Source organism: Pelophylax lessonae, assembly GCF_965119305.1.
Source record: "Pelophylax lessonae genome assembly, chromosome: 7".
Classification (NCBI taxonomy): domain Eukaryota; kingdom Metazoa; phylum Chordata; class Amphibia; order Anura; family Ranidae; genus Pelophylax; species Pelophylax lessonae.
The window spans coordinates 271,805,984-271,829,888 of NC_138774.1; the positions used below are offsets into that span (position 1 = coordinate 271,805,984).

Below are 23,905 nucleotides of genomic sequence, written 5' to 3' on the forward strand. Positions count from 1 at the left end.
AATCACTCCCCTAGGCTCACATTTAACCCCTTGATCACATACTGTTAACCCCTTCCCTGCCAATGTCATTATTAAAGTAACAGTGCATATTTTTAGCACTGATTACTGTAGTAATGTCACTGGTACCCCCAAAAGTGTAAAAAATGTCAGTTAGGGGTCCGATCTGTCCACCGCAATGTCGCAGTCCTGCAAAAAAAAAAAAAAAAAAATCGCAGATCGCCATCATTACTAGTAAAAAAAGGAAAAAAAAAAAAACATTAAAAATGAAAAATCTTTCCAGTACCTAGTAGGCTTGATAATTTTTGCGCTAACCAATCAAAATACGCTTATTGCTTTTTTTTACCAAAAATATGCAGAAGAAAACAAATTGGCCTAAAATGTTAAAAAAAAATTTGACTTTTTTTTTTTTTGGGAATGTTATATAGCAGAATGTGAAAAATATTGTTTTTGTTTTCAAAATTGTTGCTCTTATTTTGTTTATAGCGCAAAAAATAAAAATTGCACAGGTGGTCAAATCCCACCAAAAGAAATCTCTATTTGTGGGGAAAAAAAAGGACGTAAATTTCGTTTGGGTACAGAGTCGCACATCCGCGCAATTGTCTGTTAAATTAACGCAGTGCCGAATCGCAAAATAGGGCCTGGTCATTAAGGGGGCAAATCCTTCCGGTCCAGAAGTGGTTAAGGTCATCACAGGGGGGCATTCTTTAAGTCTAGAGAAAAAGAGATTTTGTCTCCAAATACGGAAAGGTTTCTTCACAGTAAGAGCTGTGAAAATGTAGAATAGACTTCCTCCAGAGGTGGCCTGTCTATGGCCGGCATAAGGTAGCTATTCGTAGTGATGAGTGAATAGGGTAGTAGTAGCTAAGGCACCAACCACAACACTTTAAATATCTATTAAGGAGAACCATGTACTGAGGGATTTGCAGAGGCTGCCACTGCTGGCCACCTAAAAATTGCCTGGCTGTCTCTGGCTGCATTCGTTTGCCATTTGTGAAATCCGAGAAATCTCAGGACTCTACGTTCAATTTTCCTCACCACAAACCGAATAATACTAGTCAGTTGCTATTACATATTGTTTAGTAAGTTCTCTTAGGTACAGCATTACTAGTTTTATGTGGGAAGTATAATGTAATTTCCACCAGGCAGAGGCCTCTGGACCTCCACTAACACCTGTTGCTCTCTTAAGCCAGGCATGGATGGATAAAATCTCGGTTGGTTCAGCAGGGACCGGCCAGATTTGATCCATGTATGGGCAGCCCTGTTGTACTGAAGCTGATCTATTGCTTGACCTGCAGTTGATCCATCGGCTGAACTCCCTGCAACCCATAGTTGCAGGAAAAAAATAAATCAAATCATCTATGGCTTGCCTTTCTGTAACCCTGGAGCTCAAGTGTGCTCCCCATTCAGCCTCATAGTCATTTACTATCATTCCACCACTGTGAGGCCAAACCTACTATGTAATGGAATGTTCCATTTATTTCGGTTTTTCTGCTTTGCATTGATAAAAACTCATAAATATGCACGAAAAAAAGTCAGAACTCCTGACCTGCATACTTGTTCCATGTAACTGACTCAAAATATTGAAGCCAATCACTCATCAAAACAGCCAGCAACCAGAGTTTTCAAAAAGAGAGTTTAGCAATGACAGTCAGTCATGGGCGTCCGCATGGAGGGGCAAGTGCCCCCCCTCTCTGGAATCTCAACTTCCCCTTTAAAGTGGTTTTAAGCCACTTTATACTATCCTGTCTGGTCTGTTTAATATTCCTGTGTGCCTGTGCCTCTGTGTCTGGGTTTTAAAAAAAATAAGCCATTCTTTATCAGTTTTCAGAGTGTCGATCGCTGCTCATGTGACCCGCCAGCTCTCTCCTCTCCCTGTCTGACAGTTGCCTGCAGTGGGTGGGGCTGAGGATTCCCCGCTGACATCAGTCGGGAGGGGAGGAGGAGAGGCCGAGAGGAGGAGAGAGGGGGCGGGTCACGTGAGCGGCGGTCAGCGCTCTGAAAACTGGTAAAGAGCAGGTTATTTTACCCCTTTAAAAAGAAATATTAGCGAGTCGCGGCTCATGCAGTGACTGACATCAGCAGCCATGTGGACCACTGTCCTCAGCCCCCAGCGCTATCATTCCAGGAGAGGGGGGGAGCCCAGGGCAAGCAAAATTGAGGATATTTGTGGCCCCGTGCACAGAGGCACAGCGCGTACTGACGTCATGTGCCTGCATGCACCGCCTGCACGGACCCAAAACAGAGAGGGTCAGCTTTGCTTTTGCATCAGGTTTCTCTAACCTTTGAATGCCTGCGATTTATGTGATAATTACTAGCCCCCCCCCCCCCCCCCATGACAATTTTAAAAAGGGGCAGAGCATGGCTGACCTTAAAATTATGCCTCTCCCTGGAAAAAGTTCTGCGGACGCCCATGCAGTCAGTATATATTCTCAGAGCAAGTTTCCTCAATTAAAGCGGAGCAGCCACAGTAGCAGACATTATTAGCTGGAACTGCAGCTACGGGTCTTGCTAAAGGCAGATGGCCCTCTTTATAGGAAACAGAAAATGGTTCATTTTATAAATCAATAGCACATACTGCTCTCTCTGTGTCAGCATCAGACAGCTTCTTCAGTAAAAGCTCTTTCTGCTCCAACAGCCGGTGGGTTTCTGTCTGTAAAATAAAAGAAGACTATAGAATCATATTGAATAGATCATTTCCATTGTCTCTAGCATTTATCCAAATAAAAATATAGAATAACCTCAGGCCAACCTTAGCTAATTCCTAGTTCTGGCACTGCCTGACCCAGGTTATGCACTACCAAGCAGAGGGTTATAAAGCCTGATAGAAGACAAATTCAGGCACAGTGGGGTCGATTTACTAAAACTGGAGAGTGCAAAATGTGGTGCAGTTCTGCATATAAACCAATCAGCTTCCAGGTTTTATTTTCAAAGCTTAAAGTGATTGTAAAGTCTATTTTTGTTTTTGTTTTTTTTTAAAAACAAACATGTTATACTTACCTGCTCTGTGTAATGGTTTTGCACAGAGCAGCCTCGATCCTCCTCTTCCCGGGTCCCTCTTTTGTGTTCCTGCCCCCCCTCCTGTTGAATGCCGCCACAGCAAGCAGCTTGCTATGGGGGGCACCCGAGCCGAGTCACAGCTCCCTGTGTCCATTCAGACACAGAACTGTGACCCGGCTTGTCCCCCCTTCTCTCCTGATTGGCTGACTGACAGCAGCGGGAGCCAATCGCACCACACTGCTCTCTCAGCCAATGAGGGAAGTCCCGGGCAGCTGAGAAACTCCTGCAACATCGCTGGATAAAGATGGGCTCAGGTAAGTATTAGGGGGGGCTGCTGCACACAGAAGGTTTTTTTTATCTTAATGCATAGAATGCATCAAGATAGGAAAAAAAACAAAAACACCTTCTGCCTTTACAATCCCTTTAATTGAACAAGCTGAAGTTAGAAGCTGACTGGCTACCATGCACAGCTGACACCGGATTCTGAGTGCTCCAGTCTTAGCAAATCTCCCCCATTCTTTGCAATAGATAAAGCACTTAAAGCGGAGTTCCACCCTAAAATTATACTTACCTCCATCTTCTTGCTCCGGGGTCACCTGAAAAACAAATGGATAATCGCAATTTTTTTTTTTTTTACTTACCTGGTTTAGAAGATAATATACTTACCTTACTTCTTCTTCCTCCCCTCGGCGGCCACGGCGATTCGTCACTTCCTGGCTTGCAATGATTCCTGGGAGCTGAACGTCATCGCTCCCAGGAATCAATGCGCCTGCACCGGCCCCGACGTCAGTTCCGGTGCAGGCGCCGTCATACCTTGCTAAACAGCTTCTGGGCATGCCCAGAAGCTGTGCGGGGATGACGATGCGGCACCGGAAGTGACGGCGGGGCCGGTGCAGTGCATCGTGGGACCGAAGAAGACGGAAGAGGATGCAGAAGAGGATCGCGCTGGCTTCAAGCTGCCCACACCTGAGATGGCAGCGCTGGACAATACATTTTCAAGGTAAGTATTTCTTCTAAAAGGTAAGTGCAACCCGGGACAGATCAGAGGCTAGCCATTGTGGAATGCACTAGCCCTGACTGTCCCGGGGGTATTTTTATAAAAAAAAAAAAACTTTCCCAGGGTGGAACTCCGCTTTAAGCTGGATACACACTATACAACTTTTGTTGGTAGATTTCCTTTAGATTCACCTTCAACTATGTAGTGCAAGGGCCGACCCGATTGCATACAAATTGAAATTGTTTAGATTTGACCTCATATTATATGGTTTTGGTAAATCTAAAGGAAAAAACTCTAAAGACAATTGTATAGTGTGGATGGCCCAATACTGATTTTCCAGTCAGCACATCTCTACATTGACTGTTGTTTCTATATCTGTCTAGAATTCAGCAAGTGTATTCTATATACTGTATTTTTGGTATCGGAATCTGTCATACTAGCTTCCTGTAATAGTCTGCACATCAGGGCACAGACTGGCAGAGGGAGGGGCATTAATGTTAGCTATTCTGAGGACTCCTTCATTGCCCAATTGCCAGGCTAGGGCGGGTTGGTGATAGGGTTGTCACCTCATCCCTTTAATCCAGGACACATATGAATTACACAGGTTCTGAGGCTGATATAATGCACATAAGGCACCAAGTGAGTTTAATTACCACCTTAATCAGCCACAGAACCTGTGCAATTAATGTGTGCCCTGGTTTAAAGGGATGAGATGGCAACCCTAGTTGGTGACCAAGCTGTTCTATGTGACTACAGTGAATTGGGAAGCAATGGAAACCAGCATATGTTTCCATTAATCAGGTCAGACCTTACCTCTCTGCTGTGTTGTTCCCTGAGCAAAGTCCTCAGGGTCCTATTGGTCTCTTCGAATGTGTTCAACTTCTCTAATAAAACCTCCTTCTGCCGGGTGAGGAGGTTCATGTCTGTGGAGTTCAATCTCTTCTCCTGCAAAGGACAAAAGTGATCACAGATGAAGCTAATATTATTATTCAGGATTTCTATAGCGCCAGCAGTTTACGCAGCGCTTTACAATTTTAGAGGGAGACAATACAATAAAATACAAGAGGATTAAGAGAACCCTGCTCAGAAAAGCTTACAATCTAATAGGGTGGGGCAGGTGGTACAAGAGGTTGTAACAGTAGGGAATGAGCTAATGGCAGATTAGTTGGAGGTGTGATAGGCTTCCCTGAAGAGATGAGTTTTCAGGGGTCGCCTGAAAGCAGCTAGAATAGGAGATAGCCGTACAGGTTGAGGTAGAGAGTTCCAGAGGATGGGAGAGGCCCTGGAGAATGAGAGGAGGAGACAAGGGAGCTTGAGAGTAGGAGGTCTTGAGAGGAGCGGAGAGGACAGTTTGGGTGATATTTGGAGACAAGATTGGTGATGTAGCTCGGGGCAGAGTTGTGAATGGCTTTGTATGTTATGGTTAGTATTTTGAATTTAATTCGCTGGGCAATCGGGAGCCAGTGTAGGGATTGGCAGAGAGGGGAGGCAGACACTGAGCGGTTGGTAAGGTGGATAAGCCTGGCAGCAGCATTCATGATGGACTGAAGAGGGGATAGCCTATGAAGTGTTAGGCCTATGAGAAGGGAGTTGCAGTAGTCGAGGCGAGAAATAAGAAGGGAGTGAATGAGTAGCTTGGTGGTTTCAGTTGTTAAAAAGGGGGCGAATTTTAGAGATGTTGCGGAGGTGAAGTCTACAAGTTTTTGATTGGATTTGGGGCTGAAAGGACAGGTCAGAGTCTAGGATTACACCCAGTACCCTGGCATGAGGGGAGGGATAATATACAAAATAGCTCAATTCTGGCCCACTACTATGCAAGTCACTGACCTGCTTCATCTGAGTGATGGTGTCCTGCAGTAAGTTCACTTGTCTTGATGCCTCTGCCCCGTCCATCTCCGCTTCCACCAGCTTGGCAAGCAGATGAGACTGTTCTTGCTGCAGCAGCTGTTTTTGCCTCCTAAAATGCAATGTATATCAAATTATACAATAAGCAATTGTAACAGCTGTCCATTAGATTAGTAGAGGAGAGTCAGAAACCCGTTCATGTTTTTATTTCTGTCTGTCAGTTGCTAGAGGCCAATGGGAGGGTTCCTTAACTACTTAAGCCCCGGAAGATTTTACCCCCTTCCTGACCAGGGCCTATTTTGCGATTCGGCACTGTGTGATTTTAACGGACAATTGCGCGGTCGTGCAACGCTGTACCCAAATGAAATTGACGTCCTTTTTTCCCCACAAGCAGAGCTTTCTTTTGGTGGTATTTGATCACCTGTGTGATTTTTTGATCATGCGCTATAAACAAAAAAAGAGCGACAATTTTGCAAAAATAACAATATTTTTCACATTTTTTTTATATGAAATTCCCCAAAAAAAAAATCAAAATTTTTTAACATTTTAGGCCAATTTGTTTTCTGCTACATATGTTTGGTTAACCACTTGCCGACCGCCGCACGACTATCTACGTCGGCGGTCAGCCCCTCACAGGCAAACTAACGTAGGGCTACGTCGCTTGCTTGTGAGGGTCTAGGGAGCGAGCGCGCGCCCCCGGAGGCGCGCTCCAGCTCCCGCATGGTCACGGACCCCCCCGCGCGTGTGACCAGCGGACCCGATGTCCGCCGGCCACTCGGCGATCGGCGGGGGAGAGGGAGAATGTCAGGCAGCTTGTGTAAACAAGCCACCTGTCATTCTCCTCGCTGTAAAGACACTGATCACATGGATCTACTATGTAGATCCGTTGATCAGTGTCCTTACAGCTCAAGCCACAGCCAATCACAGTAGAAAGCACACCCCTAGGGACACACACAGCCCCTCCCTCCCAAATAAAGTTAACCCCTTCACTACCAGTGTATTTTTACAGTAACAGTGCATATATACAGCACTGATTACTGTAGAAATGTCACTGGTAACCCCAAAAGTGTCAAAAATGTCAGTCAAGGGTCCGATCTGTCCGCCGCAATGTCGCAGTACCGCAAAAAAAAAAAAAAAAAAAAAAAATCGCAGATCGCCGCCATTACGCGTTAAAAAAAAAAAACAACAAAAATTACAAAAATCTTTCCCTTTGTTAGTAAACACGATAACTTTTGCGCAAACCAATCAAAATACGCTTTTTGCGATTTTTTTTTACCAAACATAGGTAGCATAAAACAAATTGGCCGAAAATGTTAAAAAATTTTGATTTTTACATTTTTTTGGGGGGGAATTTCATATAAAAAAATGTGAAAAATATTGCTATTTTTGCAAAATTGACGCTTTTTTTTTGTTTATAGCGCGTGATCAAAAAATCGCACAGGTGATCAAATACCACCAAAAGAAAGCTCTGTTTGTGGGAAAAAAAGGACGCCAAATTTGTTTAGGTACAGCGTCGCACGACCGCGCAATTGTCCGTTAAAGGAATGGGGGTAAAATCTTCCGGGGCTTAAGTGGTTAAAAAAATAAATAAAAATCGCAAAAAGCATATTTTGATTGGTTTGCGCAAAAGTTATTGCGTTTACTAAGGGAAAGATTTTTGTCATTTTTATTGTTTTTTTTTTAACGAGTAATGGTGGCGATCTGCGATTTTTTTTTTTGCGGGATTGTGGCGGACAGATCGGACCCCTGACTGACATTTTTGACACTTTTGGGGGTACCAGTGACATTACTACAGTAATAAATGCTATACATATGCACTGTTACTGTAACAATGACACTGGCAGGGAAGGGGTTAACTTTATTAGAGAAGGAGGGGTTAAGTGTGTCCCTAGGGGCGCGATTCTTACTGTGATTGGATGTGGCTTTTCATGTAACAGCAGAGATCTACGGTCCTACATAGCAGGACTGTATGATCTCTGCTGTTACACCAGGGAGAATGACAGGCGGCTTTGTTTACAACAGCCACCTGCCTTTCTCCCGGTGTAACCGACGATCGCGAGTGAGCGGCGGACATCGGGTCCGCCGCTTACACGCGCGGGGGGGGGGGGGGGTGTCAGTGAGCGGGAGCACGCCTCTGGCGGCGGCGCGCGCTCGCTCCCTAGAACCTCACAGGCTAGCGACGTACCCCTACGTCGCTTTGCCTGTGAGGGGCTGACCGCCACAGTAAATATACTGTGGGTGGTTGGCAAGTGGTTAAAGTCGAACTTTAGTCTTTGCTAGATGACTTCAGGCTGGCCCCTTTTGCGGGTATAGCTATGTAAAACATTAAAAATAAGTGCCCATACTGTTTTAAATCCAGTAATACGTTGTCCCACCCTGCTCTGCACATGCTTAGTCATTCTCTATCTTTCTGCACTGCTCAGAGGGCATCCTCCAGCAAGAAGAGACAGGAGCAATGCTGGAGGCAATTTACAGCGCACAACTCATTTTGGTAGCATATATATTAATGTGGAATGTATTTTACTTCTTAAAGAACCTTTTTTTAAAATCAATTGTTATGAGTAAAGTTCTACTTTAAAGGTACATCCATGCAAATGGTAACTTCTGGCTTTGCTGTGGCAAGTAGGCGTGGCCTGCATGGGGTGGCCATTTTTCTCCATAAGCTCATCTCAGTCACTGTCCACTTGACCACAGCTTGCAGATACAACCAAGCACAATACTCTGTAGCCATACTTGCAGCCAGTAGAAATGTGATTCCAAAATAGAGGACCAGCTTTCTGTAGGCTGTTTCTACAGTTGGTCTCATCTGACCAGAGCACCTTCTTCCACATGTTTGCTGTGTACCCCACATGGCTTCTCGCAAACTGAAAACGGGACTTCTTATGGTTTTCTTTCACCAACGGCTTTCTTCTTGCCACTCTTCCATAAAGGCCAGATTTGTGGAGTGCACGACTAATAGTTGTTCTGTGGACTCTATTTACTTAAGGTGACTTATGAAGGCAATTGGTTCCACAAGATTTTAGTTGGGGGGTATCAGAGTAAAGAGGGCTGAATGCAAAAAAAATTTTGAAAACCATTTATCATTTTCCTATCACTTCACAATTATGTGCTACTTTGTGTTGGTCTGTCACATAAAATCCCAATAAAATACATTAAAGCGGAGTTCCGGCCTCGGGGGTCAAATTAAGATAAAAAACCCCTGGGACAGTCAGGGCTAGTACATTCCACAATGGATAGTCTCTGTATTGTCCCGGGTCGCACTTACCTTTTAGAAGAAATACTTACCTTGAAAAGTTCTTCTCCAGCGCGTGCCATCTCAGGTGTGGGCAGCTGAAGCCAGCGCAATCCTTTTCTGTGGCCTCTTCGGTGAAATCGGAGTCCCACAATGCGCCTGCACCGGCCCCGCTCGTCACTTCCGGTGCAGGCACAACATCCCTGCACAGCTTCTGGGCATGCCCAGAAGCGGTTTAGCAGGGAATGATGCGCCTGCACCGGAACTGACGAGCGGGGCCGGTGCAGGCGCATTGACTCCTGGGAGCGATGACGTTCAGCTCCCAGGAGTCATCGCAAGCCGGAAGAGACGGCGCGGGCCGCAGCCACAGAGGGAGGAAGTGGAAGGAAGGGGAGAATATTTTCTTCAATATCAAGGTAAGTGACCAAAAAAAGGTGGCCCTCAGCAAGCGGATGGCCCAAAATCGATTTTTTCGATTTTGAGGCCGGAACTCCGCTTTAATAGTAACATGACAAAATGTGGAAAATTTCAAGGGGTACGAATACTTTAAGGCACTGTGCATACCCTAACAGGGAATTATGTAAAGGAGTCTATAATGGCTCAGCAGTGTTATCCTCCTGGAGGATTTGACTATACAGAGCCAAGTCCATATCTCCACATCAGGGAGTTCTGGGAAAGAATGTGTAGCCATCCTGATTCAATAGCCATATGCTATGTTCACACTGCACTAGATGTGGAATAGGATCCAACACGTGTTTTGCATTTCTAGAGTTGGGCTTTAAGCTTATTCAGTGGTATAGGAATAGATGTCTTCGTATTCCTGTCTGTGACCAGATCTAAAGGAAAGGGAGTCGGATGCAGCAACCAATAGTCACAAATACTGCTACCAAAATGTCAGTTACCAGCGCTCCTCCATACTGCATATGATAGCCTCAGCCCAGCATTGTGCCTTCTCTACTCAAGTGCTGTGAGACTTTCTACTCACAAAAACACTTTTACCAGAACAAAGTACAATCATGCCTCGTTTCTGCTGAGCGGTAACGGTTCGGTGCGGACGCAATTTTTCCATTTCCAATGTCAAAATCTGTGAATGGTACCCTAATTCCGAACCGTACCGTACCACTTTTTTGGGACCCTTTCGTTGGGATACCAAGCACATTAGTACCGTACCAACAGGGTGGAGCAATACTGTTGAGGTACTGTTCAGCTTAGGTACTGTTGGTGGTGGAAACGCAAGGCTGATCAAGGTGTACTGTACCGAACCGTACTGAACTGTACCGAACCGTACTGAACTGTACCGAACCAAACTGAACTGTACCGAACCGAACTGTACCACTCAGTGGAAACGAGGGACTAACACAAGCAGAGGAAAATTTAAAGCAACATGGAGCGCCTTTGTCTACTACTGAAGAACTCCCAGCAATGTAGACACCTACAAACTCAGATGTGTTTCATCCTTGATGCGATCAATGCTTCTCTTCAATCGAGTGTTTTCATTCTCTGTCTCGGCCAGTTCCTGCGATACCTCATGGAGTTCTTCATTCTTGGCGTTAAGCAATCGCTTGGAGGCTTCCAGCTGTGCTTCATATCTCTCAATAGAGTGGTCCCGCTTCTTCAGCTCCACCTGGTTAAACAGACAACAGTTTATTCCCCGTCTTTGTTTTATTACTGCTACGATAGACAGAGAACTAGCCAGTCCCTTCACCTCGGTCTTCAGTGTCCCAACTTCACACATCAAGCTGTCGATCTTCTTTTCGTAGGAGTTGATCTTGCTGCGTAAAACCTCCTCCTCATCTGTGGAGAGGTCACTCATGCGTAATGCTGACATCATCTTCTCCATATCTGGAGGCGTTATCTCCAATCGATGGGTGGAACCCTATTAGAGAAAATTGAAGAACTCACATTGTTTTGGATTATAATAATCATTGTTAAAGTTTTCACTCCAAGCTCCTCTCCTATACTGAAATTCTCACAATGTGCATTATGGCGCTTTTCCACTGCATGGAACCGAACGGTTCGTCTTGCTTTTGTGCTTTTCCACTGCTGGTACCGCATGGTACGGTGTAGGAACGGTTCGGTACGGTACGGCGGCGCTTTTCCACTGCATGGAACCGAACGGTACGGCTCTCAAAAACAGTACCTACTCGATTGTGGTTCCAACAGGTACCATACCTGGTACCATATCCCACAATCCTTTGCATGCAGTCACTACTAGCCACTGATTGGTCAGAGAAACCCACCCACCCCGTTGTTATCCCACACACTTAACTTTAGTACTACTTTAGTGGAAAAGCAAACCATACCGTACCGCACTGAACCGTTCCAACACCGTACCATGCGGTACCAGCAGTGAAAAAGCAAACCGGGCCGAGTAGAGCCGAGCCGGTACTTGCAGCGGAAAAGTGCCATTAGAAGGCTAAGGCAAGTCAGACTGAGCCCACTTTTTTCCTGGCTGGAGGGTGTGACGGGAGTCACTTTGGGCAGGGGGCTTGTGGAACCCAGATTACCTTAGAGAGGTCGGGAAACTCCTTGTCCAGCTCCCCCGGCCCCTCTTATGTGTAAGTCACCCTGTGTCTATTAGGGGCATAGGGTGACCGAGAACCCCAGGCCGGTCTGCACTAACCAGACTCACTGTACAACCACACTGGACTCAGCATTTTGTGTTATCCTGGCTTCTTTGTGTGGTTTGTGTTAAAAGAATAAAGGGATTTTTTCACTTAGGACGTTAATATTTATGAACAATATCCCTCAGGAAATAAGATAAATTGGTTTGACCTTTTCAGGCTGCTTGTAGGAGTTTATCTCATAGACCAGTGATGGCGAACCTTGGCACCCCAAATGTTTTGGAACTACATTTCCCCATGATGCTCAGCTACATTGCAGTGTAGTTGAGCATCATGGGAAATGTAGTTCCAAAACATCTGGGGTACCAAGGTTCACCATCACTGTCAGTGACAGTTTAAAAATTATGATTTAAATTGAGTTGATGTAAATCAACCCATTTTACTAGCATAAAATCAAATCCACCCTGTCCCCAACATTAACCACTTGCCGACCGCCGTCAGTATATGTACGGCGGCGGTCAGCCCCTCCTGGGCAAAGTGACGTAGAGGTACGTCACTAGCCTACGAGCCTCTAGGGGGCGCGCTCCCACCCCCGCTCGTTCACTAACATCCCGTGCGAGTGACCGGCGGTTCCAATGTCCGCCGGTCACTCGTGATCTCCCGTTGGAGAGGGAGAAAGGCAGGCGGCTGATGTAAACAAAGCCGTCTGTCATTCTCCCTGATGTAACTGCAGAGATCATACGGTCCTGCTATGTAGGATCGTATGTCTCTGTAGTTACATCACAAGCCACGCCCCCCCCCAGTTAGAATCACGCCCCTAGGGATACATTTAACCCACTGATCACCAATAAAGTTAACCCCCTGGCAGTGTCATTATTACAGTAACAGTGCATATGTATAGCACTGATTACTGTAGTAATGTCACTGGTACCCCTAAAAGTGTCAAAAACGTCAGTCAAGGGTCCGATCTGTCCGCCGCAATGTCGCAGTCCCGCAAAAAAAGAAAAATCGCTGATCACTGCCATTACTAGCTAAAAAAAAAAACAAAAAAAAAAAAACAATAAATGACATAAATCTTTCCCTTTGTTAGTAAATGCAATAACTTTTGCACAAACCAATCAAAATACGCTTATTGCGATTTTTTTCACCAAAAATATGTAGCAGAAAACAAATTGGCCTAAAATGTTAAAAAAGTTTGATTTTTACATTTTTTGGGGGGGGAATTTCATATAAAAAAAATGTGAAAAATATTGTTATTTATTCAAAATTGTCCCTATTTTTTTGTTTATAGCGCAAAAAATAAAAAAAATCGCACAGGTGATCAAATACCACCAAAAGAAAGCTCTGCTTGTGGGAAAAAAAAGGACGTCAATTTCATTTGGGTACAGCATCACACGACCGCGCAATTGTCTGTTAAAGTCACGCAGTGCCGAATCGCAAAATAGGCCCTGGTCTTTGAGCAGCCAAATCCTCCGAGGCTTAACCACTTCAATACCGGGCACTTTTCCCCCTTCCTGCCCAGGCTAATTTTCCCCTTTTAGCGCTGTTGCAATTTGAATGACAATTGCGCGGTCATGCAACACTGTACCTACACCAAATTTATGTCATTTTCCCCCCACAAATAGAGCTTTCTTTTGGTGGTATTTGATCACCTCTGGGTTTTTTCCTTTTTGCTAAACAAATAAAAAAAGACTGAAAAGTTTGGAAAAAAAAATGTTTTTTGTTTATGTTATACAATTTTGTAAATAAATACGTTTTTTCCTGCACTGATGAGCACTGATGAGACTGCACTGACAGGCACTGATGAGGAGGCACTGATGGGGTGACACTGATAGGCGGCACTGATATGTGGCACTGATAGGTAGCACAGATATGCAGCAATGGTGGGCACTGATAGGCGGCACTGGTGGGCACTGATAGGCGGCACTGATAGGCGGCACTGATCGGCACTGACGGGCGGCACTGATGGGCACTAATGGGCACTGATAGGCGGCACTGGTGGGCAATAATGGGCACTGGTGGGCGGCACTGGTGGGCAGCACTGATAGGGAGGGCAATGGCAGGCAGCACTGATGGGGAGGGCAATGGGGGGCTCCCTGAGCCCTGATTGCCATCCCCGGTGGCCATAGTGGGCATCCCTGGGGTCATAGGTGGGCATCCCTGGGGTCATGGGTGGGCATCCCTGGTGGTTCTAGTGGCACCCCCCCCCCCCCCCGAGGGTCTGCACTGGTAATCAATGATCTGATTACCAGTGCCGACCCCTCCCCTGTCAGGGGAGCCGCCGATTGGCGCTCCTTCACTCATGCCTGTCAGGCACGAACTGAGGAAAGCCGATCAACAGCTCTTCCAATTTACTATGTGACCAACCGTGATTGGACACGGCTGGTCACATGGTAAAGAGCCTACCTCAAGAGCCGGGGATGGCAATTAGTAGGCTCTTTACCGAGATCGGAGATGCAGGGAGTCAGACTGACACCTCGCATCACCGATCGCCCCCGGGGGGAACGCAGAGCTGTATTATCCTACCGCCGTCATATGACGTCCGGTCAGGATAATACAACCACGATCCCGCCGTCATCCTGCTATAGGGCGGGCGGGATGTGGTTAAGTGGTTAAAGTAGAAGTCCAAGCAAAACCTAACTAACGCTTAACCTGCTCTTTGCCACATTCTAAACCTAATCTATCTAACCCTGTATAGCAAAAATTGCTATACTTACCTATTTTGCAACCGATCCGGTCCGGTCCCAGCATCAGCGGGAGAAGCAGCCGACAACGGAAGCCCCATAGTAACTCTATGGGGGAGGTCACTACCCATTCATTTCACAGCCGTTGTCAGTCCTCTCCTGCTCAGAGCTTCCACTGCTGGAGACCAGACCGTATCGCCTGCAAAATAGGTAAGTACAGCGATTTTTGCTATACAGGGTTAGATATATTACAGTTAGAATGTGGCAGAGAGCAGCTTTAGCATAAGTGTAGCACCCTCCTAGGTAGGTGCTAGTGATAAAGCAGGATTTGTTAGTGAGGTCTGCTCATTGTGCTCAGGATGCAACTCATTCAGTCTGGAGAGTGTTTCACACTGGTCCAATAGGGAGGCATATTGGACAGACGGAGGAAACCTGACGAATGGGTGCATAGGCTTTTGATACAGTCCTGAGGATTGGCAGAGGGCAGGTCGTCTCGGTGCATTCTGGGATATTGTATAAAAGCCAGGAGCACATGTGCTCGGGGTCTTTCATTGGAGAGCGGAGTCCCGGAGGGAGGGGGTGGCTGCCTCCTGCTCTGTAGAGATGCCATGTGGACGTTGGATGTCGTCCTGAGAACCAGAGTAGCGGCTGACAGGAGCTGAACCCAGAGATCCAGGGAAGCTGACTGAGAGGGGAGACACTGGAGACCCTGTGGCTGTAGTATCGTGAGTACAGGGACTCGTGTCAAGGGGCCTGACCTGAAGGGGGCCACTCCTGCTCAAAGGATAGTCAGTGGACGGGTGTCAGAGAGATAGAGGATACTAGGGAGAGTGTCCTGAAGATAAGTTTGTCCACCAAGTCATCTTGAAGGAACCAAGAGACTTAATTCCTATCAATCCAAAGTGGCAGGATGGATTGACAGCCTGGCTGTTCCACATCTAAGAGCAAAGTAGAGAAGACAGAAGTCCTCAATACCGTGAATAGTTAATTGGAGCATCCCATTATTTCCTTCTCCTATCCCCATTATAAAATGAACAACAAAACAACCCAATACCCCTGGACCGAATACTAAAGTGTGAGCCAAGAGGAAATAAGAAATTTCATTTGCTAATGGCCGTGTGCTGGTAACCTGGGGGACCCGCAGAGTGAATATCTAGCAGCTCTAACGGGGGCAGTGCTACATAAATTAGGTTTTACCTGGACTTATCCTTTTAAATAACAACATACATTTACAATTCCTGGGTGGAAAGACCACTTACCTCCCATTTGAATCCACTATCCCGCACAGAGGTTTTCCCTGGAGGAATCCATGGGACCCTAGTCTTTACTTTAACAGTCCGCCGAAGATTCCCGGGATCACTTTTCCCTTTGCTTTTGGATCCTTTCTAATCCGTCATAAAACAAAGACTTCGTTAGACCAAATTCAAACACATTTCTAAAAGGTAAGTATTGAAGTCTTACAAAATGTTTACAAAAGGGGTGTATAGCTGAAACAAGGAGAGCTTTCACTGCGTAATGTTCAAAAATAAAAGAACTTTCCAACAAGAAGTGATTTTTCTGATGAAAAGTGGAATCTGGAGGCCGGAGTCATCTGTTGGCTACTTGCCTTTCTTCAGTGGTGGCTGGTACTCCCATGGTAAAAGCTCCATAGTGCCTCGCTCTGTTTGGACAGTTGTGATTGGGCAAAACATTAGCATGTCCTTACAGTGCTGAACTTTATCAGCCACTACCCACACATTCCTACTGGTCTTTGAAGCAGTCCACCAGAGTGATAGGAAGATGTGGTAGTGGGGTGTACACCCCACTAACTGGAAGAGTCAGAGCCTTGCCTGATCACAACCGCCTGGCATTTGGAAGCTGAAGGCATTATAAGGTCATTACAGAACACAAGGGGGCACCCTTTATGTCTGGAGGAAAAGAAATTTAACCTCTCCATACAGAAAGTCTTCTTCACAGTAAGAGCCCATTCACACAGGGGCGACACGACTTGCCGGGGCGACCTGTGAAGTCGCCGTGCACAGCGTGCACTGCAACCTCGGCGTGACATGCACGGACTTCATATAATTGAAGTCAATGCAAGTCGCCTCCAGGTCGCCCCAAAGTAGTACAGGACCCTTTTTCTAAGTCGGAGCGACTTGTGTCGCTCCTATTAGAACGGGTCCTGTGCTAATCAATGGCAGGCGACCCACCGCGACTTGCCAAGTCGCCTGACAAGTCGCGCTAGTGTGAATGGGGTCTTAGAGCTGTGAAAATGTGGAATAGTCTTCCCCAAGAACTAATTCTGGCCAGCTCGGTAAATTGTTTTCAAAAAGCCTTTAAGGGATATGGAAGGAATTGTTCCCCCCCCCCGTTGATTGAAGCAAACTGGATCATGTCTTATTGTGTTTTTCTGCCTGCCTCTGGATCAGTTGTGGGTAGAAAATTCTGTATGTGGGTAGAGGATTACGTATATGGAGGTTTTCTATTAGTTGGGCTAGATGACTGGAAGATGAATAGAAGCTGCTGCAGGCAGTGCCAGACAAGGGGTGGGCAGCAGAGGGCTGGGCACTGTGTGGTATATTGTGAGGTGGGGGCACCACAATTGGGGGGAGGGAACTTATGTTGGAAGGGGGAATTTGGGGGGCGGTGGGGGGTAAGTATTGTTCTAGAATGGGGAATTGGAGGGGTGGGGAGTGCTAAGATTAGTGATCTAGGGGGATTTGTGTTGGGAGGGGGGAAGAGGATCTGTGCTGGGAGGGGTTCAACGTTGAGAATATGTATGCTAGGAGGAGGAATTTTAGGGGTAGAAGACTTGTGCTAGGAGGGGGGATTTCGGGGGGGGGGTGATTTGTACTGGAAGGAGGGGTAGTTTATGCTTCGGGGGCAAGCATGCAGATTAGTGCTCAGTGTTTCAGTGGGGGATTTTTTTCTGACACATACAGTAATGCTCTTCCATCTTGATTTGGGGGGGGGGGGGGTTGTCTCTAGATGACCATGTCCCAGCACTGATTACCACTCAAAGTTCGAGAGCAGTAAATCTATATTGAGCTTTCTCTTTAGAACAGACTATAAATAACAGAATCTCACCTGTAATTTGGAGGCAGTCTTTGTTCCCTTCTTAATATGGACATGTACAGGGGTACTCTCATCCACATGGACATGCAGCGGGGGGGACGGAGAACGGGTCTTCATGGTTTTCTGATGGGAACAAAACATACAAAAAGTATAAATGTTCTGTGCACACTTGGAATCACCCAAACTACCGTCTGCATCAATCAATGACGTGTAGACACTCCTTTCATATTCTTCTCTTCTCCAACTGCAAAACATGTGGATCTGAGTATGGAATATATTTGTTCCTGTCATATTGTAAAGTATTGGGACACCTACCTTTACACGCACATGTACTTTAATGGCATCCCAGTCTTAGTCCGATGGGGTTCAATATTGAGTTGGCCCACCCTTTGCAGCTATAACTGCTTCAACTCTTACAGGAAGGCTGTCCACAAGGTTTAGGAGTGGGTCTATGGGAATGTTTGACCATTCTTCCAGAAGAACATTTGTGAGGTCTGTAATGGTATCGTGCGTTGGCACCCTAGTTTGTCAGGCCACCATTTCTTTCAAACGCTGTCGCAAGCATCCATCTTGTGTTGCGAGCTTAGTGGACAGTGTTGAAAATGGTCATTCTTACCAGCCTCATCCCCCCAGCCTTTTGGCAGTGTAATGACCCCCTGGGTCACTGAATGCCAGGTTCCTGCACAGCTGACATTTTTCACACCTTTAATATACACAGGCATATTGACCGCACAGACATGCCGTCTCCTCGTGCTCTACAGTTAATTGGTAATCTGAACACAGAATATGGCTTCTAGGTCATTCGAAAATGACACAGTTAAGCACAAAACTACCTAACTTTATACCCAAGCAAGATATGTCTCTAGAAAGTAGATATTTGGGTGCCACATAAAATACCGATCAAATTAATACCAAACATGAACACCCTCATGCCTAGGGGAGACAAGCTAGCGATCAGATGCCTTACAGGTCAGAGGTTATTCCGAGATAACCCATGTTTAGTGTCTAAAGATAGGACATTCAAAACCGGACCATAAAATATCGGTTTCAAGCATGTAACCGTTTCATATTTCAAGATATGAGCGCTTTTATTAATCTGTCAAACCAGGATGTCCCTTAGCAGTTTATAGACTCAGAGCCTATTGGCTAAGTACTTCTGGTGACACCCCCTGGAGGGTCAGAGAAAAGGACAGGAACTGATAGAGAGCTAAGTTCTCATCCTACCATCGAGGCCATAACATCGCTTAAGGGGAACCAATCATACCGGTTCAGCTAAGGCAATACCAGGACCGTTTTAATGCAAGTATTTTCATTCTTTAGTCTCATACTTCTAAATTGCTGTATTGTGTCTCTATTTCTTTGAAACCCATTTTTCTGTAAATATTTTTATTCGCACCCATTTTAAACCTTTCTTATAATTAAATCTTATTTTGAAAAGTGTTAACTTTGTCTCTAAGCTCTTAAACGCAAACTGACCCAAACTAACCCAAACGAACCTGCCTCCTGAAAGGGCGCTACTGTGTGTTACAGATGGTTATTCTAAAGTCATAATTGATATTTGTACTGTTTAGGCTAACCTATCTGAAACATTCTTGTCTGAGGTGACAGTGTGTGTTACAGACGGTTATTCTAAAGTCATAATTGATATTTGTAAAATCACGAGCGTCCTCTAGGCTCATTATAACGTAGAGGTGGTGGCAGAGAAAGGGTTAATTGTTTAATTAGCCCGGTGACAATCGCTCTCAGTCTGCTGGCATCTAGATTGTGGTCCCGCAAGTTGGACAATCTGTGTGCTGGGTGCAGCTGAGAGTGGCATTGTTACGCAAGTGACGGCAGGGTGTGAGATTGCTTGGTCTTTGGTCACGAGGTGGATGAGAAGGCCAGGGGTCGGATACCCGCCACCGTCACAAGGTCAGGCACTGATGTGGACATGAAGGCCTGGCTCGCAGTCTGCGCTCTAATTCATCCCAAAGGTGTTCTATCAGGTTGAGGTCAGGACTCTGTGCAGGCCAGTCAAGTTCCTCCACCCCAAACTCGCTCATACATGTCTTTATGGACCTTACTTTGTGCACTGGTGTGCAGTCATGTTGGAACAGGAAGGGGCCATCCCCAAAATGTTCCCACAAATTTGGGAGCATGAAATTGTCCAAAATATCTTGGTATGCTGACGCCTTAAGAGTTCCCTTCACTGGAACTAAGGGGCCAAGCCCTACCCCTGAAAAACAGCCCCCACCAACTATATGAAACCAGTGCACAAGGCAAGGCATATAAAAATATGGATGAGCGAGTTTGGGGTGGAGGAACTTGATTAGCCTGCACAGAGGTCTGACCTCAACCCGCTAAAACATGAATTAGAGCAGAGACTGGGAGCCAGGCCTTCTCGCCCAACATCAGTGCCTGACTTCACAAATGCGCTTCTGGAAGAATGGTCAAATATTTCCCAGCCTTCCCAGTAGAGTGTAGGCCAACTCAATATTGAGACCTATGGACTAATGGCCAATACACATCATCTGAAAATCTGAAAAGCCTTTTTTCTAGTGATTTTAAATCGTGATTTAAATCAAATCCACCCTGAAATACCGTATTTATCGGCGTATAACACGCACTTTTTCCTCCTGAAAATGGAGTGCGTGCCATCCAGTTCAACCTGTACAGGTGTGAATCATTTCTCATACCCCAGAATGTTCTGATCCTTGAGATTCATGTCCAAGAGTCTTTTAAAAGTAGCCATACTTCCCGCATATATGCCGATATTAAAAAAAAAAAAAAAAGCCAACTTGTATGTCCAAAGATATACAAGGATAGATATGCAGCCATAAGGCATCTGTCCTATGTTGATACTAGTGATCGACCGACATCGTTTTTTGTTACCGATACCGATATTTTGCCCATTGAATATCGATATCGGCCGATAATTTTGTACATTTAAAAAAAAAAAATTTTAACCGCTTTCCGACCGCCTGCCACAGTTATGACTCCTAGGCAAACCGACGTAGCTCTACATCAGTCTCGAGCAAGGAGGCTAGGGGGCGAGACCGCGTCGCCGCCGGCGCGCTCCCGCTCGTCAGCGGGGAAGCCGATGCCTGTGTCAGGAGGCTCTGATTGCCGCCTGACACCCGCAATCGTTCCCCAATGAGAGAGCTTGGACGGTCAGCTGTTGTAAACACAGCCAACCGTCCTTCTCCCTGGAATGATCACAGAGCTCCTGTGATCCTTCTATAGAGGATCACAGGTCTCTATGGTCATTTCACAAGCCACGCCCCCCCACAGTTAGAAATCGCCCCTAGGCTCACATTTAACCCCTTGATCACCCACACGGTTAACCCTTTCCCTGCCAGTGTCATTATTACAGTAACAGTGCATATTTATAGCACTGATTACTGTAGTAATGTCACTGGTACCCCCAAAAGTGTCAAAAATGTCAGTTAGCGGTCCGATCTGTCCACCGCAATGTCGCAGTCCCGCAAAAAAAAATTAAAAATCGCAGCTCGCCGCAATTACTTGTAAAAAAAAAAAACAATAAAAATGACATGAATCTTTCCCATAGTTAGTAGACGCAATAACTTTTGCGCAAACCAATCAAAATACGCTTATTGCATTTTTTTTTACCAAAAATATGTAGCAGAAAACAAATTGCCCTAAAATGTTAATTTTTTACTTTTTTTTGGTAATGTTATAGCAGAATGTGAGACATATTGTTTTTTTTTTTTTTTTTTTTCAAAATTGTCGGTCTTTTTTTGTTTATAGTGCCAAAAATAAAAATTACACAGGTGATCAAATACCACCAAAAGAAAGCTCTATTTATGGGGGAAAAAACCATCAATTTTATTTTGGTACAGAGTCACACGACCGCGCAATTGTCCGTTAAATGAACGCAGTGCCGAATCGCAAAATAGGGCCTGGTCATTAAGGGGGCAAATTCTACCGGTCTTAAAGTGGTTTATCACTTGACAGGTACTCCTTGTGGAGGGATCCGGAGGTCTAAAAGACCCCAAACCCCTCCTCTGCACTTAAAAGCATTCAAAACGCCAAGTTTGGCTGTTTTGAATGCTGTACGTTTTTTTGCATCTGGTGCCAATTACCAGGAAGTGATGTCATGATGACCTCACTTTTTGGTTGTTTTGAATGCTGTCATTTTTTTTAATCTGTCGCCAGTACCCGGAAGTGATGTCACTCATGACATCACTTCCGTTTTTTTGCATGTAGACCCGATCAGAGCCGAATGCGGCTTTGATTGGGTCTTCGGCGGCCATGCAGGCTGGTTGCCCGGGTCTCCCGGTGGGACGGGAGACCCGGGCGAGCCACGGAAGATGGTGGGAGTGGGGGGGGACCCCTCCTGCTCCTTGTAATGACAGCCGAGCGGCTATGGACACCGGTACCGGGGTGATGCCTCTAGCTGCAGGCATCACTCCAGTACAGCACTTTCCTGAAATATCGGCAATATCGGTAACCTCCGGGGCCGATTCCAATATATCGGGGAAAGTGCATATCGGCCCCTGATATATCGGCTTTACCGATAATCAATCAATCCCTAGTTGATACACCCTATACTTCCACGTGGACCATCATCCATCCATGCATGTCCTGTTGCAACTGCACATACAAATTAAAAAACAACTACACATAAAAATGAAAAAAAAAAAAAAAAAACGGTAATACAAATGAAAAACCAACAAAAAGAAAACACAGTAAACTAGTAATGCAGACAGCGGTGGAAAGAAGCCGCTGACAATCATTCCATGTTGTAAAAGAAGGAAAGGCAGAAATGTATAGAGGTGTGCAGACAGTACAGAAGGAGAAGATCCGTTGATAGATACGACAGTCCATTCATACCTTATTATATCAGATTAATAATGTATGGAGTAAATCCAGGAGAAGGAGTCTGCTGTTCTGCTGGTCGTCTACTCTCCTCTATAGTAACCAAGCTTGGATGGAGCCCCAGGTGACTCCCAGCAAGCTGTTGCTATGGATACTGATGCTTCCTACAACTGCCTGCACCTAAAGCCAAGCCAGCTACGGATCTGATTGGCTGGAAGCCACACATTACCCCATGCATAGCAGGAAGGAGCATCAGAAAGGCTTTCTGTATATTACTAAACTGGTAAAGCTGGCTACACACTATACAATTTCCTTCTACAACTTTCCTTTACATTTACCAAAGCTGTATTGAAAGAGGTCAAATCAAAACACTTTCAATTTTTATGCAATCAGGCCGGACCTTCTACTACATAACCAAAGATAAATCTAAGGCTCCGTTCACATCTTGGCGTCCCGGTGCACAGTGGAAGGATCGCCACGATTCTACCTGCGATCCCGAATCACGGCAAATTGCGGGGTGCCCGTGCGATCCCCGTCACTTCCAATGGCACCCCGATCTGCACGTGATTTTGTCACGATTGTCGCCCGACTAATCGCACAAACAGAATCACAAGGATGCCTGTTGCCCAAAAGAATTATTGGTACTTCTTTTGGGCAACGGGCATCCCGCTATCCTGTTTGCGCAATTAGTCGGGCGACAATCATGACAAAATCATGTGCAGATCGGGGTGCCATTGGAAGTGTCAAGCAACAATCGCGGCAAAATCACGCAATCGCAGGACGCCTGTTGCCCAAAAGAAGTACCAATATTTATTTTGGGCAACATGCACCCCGCGATTCTGTTTGTGCGACTAATCGGGCGACAATTGTGGCAAAATCACGTACAGATCGGGGTGCCATTGGAAGTGTCAAGCAACAATCACGGCAAAATCACGCAATCGCAAGACGCCTGTCGCGCAAAAAAAGGACCAATATTTATTTTGGGCAACAGGTGCCCCACGATTCTGTTTGCGCGACTAGTCGGGCGAGAATCGTGGCAAAAGTGGCGCAAACAGAATCGCGGGGCACCTGTTGCCCAAAATAAATATTGGTCCTTTTTTTGCGCGACAGGCGTCTTGTGATTGCGTGATTTTGCCGCGATTGTTGCCCGACACTTCCAATAGCACCCCAATCTGCACATGATTTTGTCACGATTGTCGCCCGACTAATCACGCAAACAGGATAGCGGGACGCCCGTTGCCCAAAAGAGGTACCAATAAATCTTTTGGGCAACAGGCGTCCTTGCGATTCTGTTTGTGCGATTAGTCGGGCGACAATCGTGACAAAATCATGTGCAGATCGGGGTGCCATTGGAAGTGTCGGGCAACAATCGTGGCAAAATCACGCAATCGCAGGACGCCTGTTGCCCAAAAGAAGTACCAAGGCGCGCCGAAATTCTGTTTGCGCGATTTTGCCGCAATTGTCGCCCGACTTGTCGCCCGACTAATTGCGCAAAACTGAATCGCAGAACGCCTGTTGCCCAAAGGAATCATTGGTACTTCTTTTGGGAAACAGGCATCCCGCGATTGCGTAATTTTGCCGCGATTGTTGCCGGACAAATCGCACAAACAGAATCGCGGGACGCCTGTGCCAAAAGAAGTATTGGTATTTTTTTTAGACGACTGGCGTCCCGCAATTCTGTTTGCACAATTTTTCCGCAATTGTCGCCCAACTA

General features: G+C 45.9%; 1 protein-coding gene across 1 annotated transcript in view; it reads right to left on the reverse strand.

Moving 5' to 3' along the window:
• The window catches only part of ODF2 (outer dense fiber of sperm tails 2), a 99,600-nt gene that overhangs the window by 64,719 nt on the left and 10,976 nt on the right, over positions 1-23,905 (reverse strand). The window contains exons 2-8 of the mRNA XM_082263945.1: positions 17,386-17,496; positions 15,579-15,704; positions 10,777-10,947; positions 10,508-10,695; positions 5,822-5,951; positions 4,808-4,939; positions 2,576-2,650 (exon numbers count right to left, since the gene is read on the reverse strand). Of these exons, the coding sequence (XP_082120071.1) occupies positions 2,576-2,650; positions 4,808-4,939; positions 5,822-5,951; positions 10,508-10,695; positions 10,777-10,947; positions 15,579-15,704; positions 17,386-17,496 (933 nt within the window). The remainder of the gene's footprint in view (positions 1-2,575; positions 2,651-4,807; positions 4,940-5,821; positions 5,952-10,507; positions 10,696-10,776; positions 10,948-15,578; positions 15,705-17,385; positions 17,497-23,905) is intronic.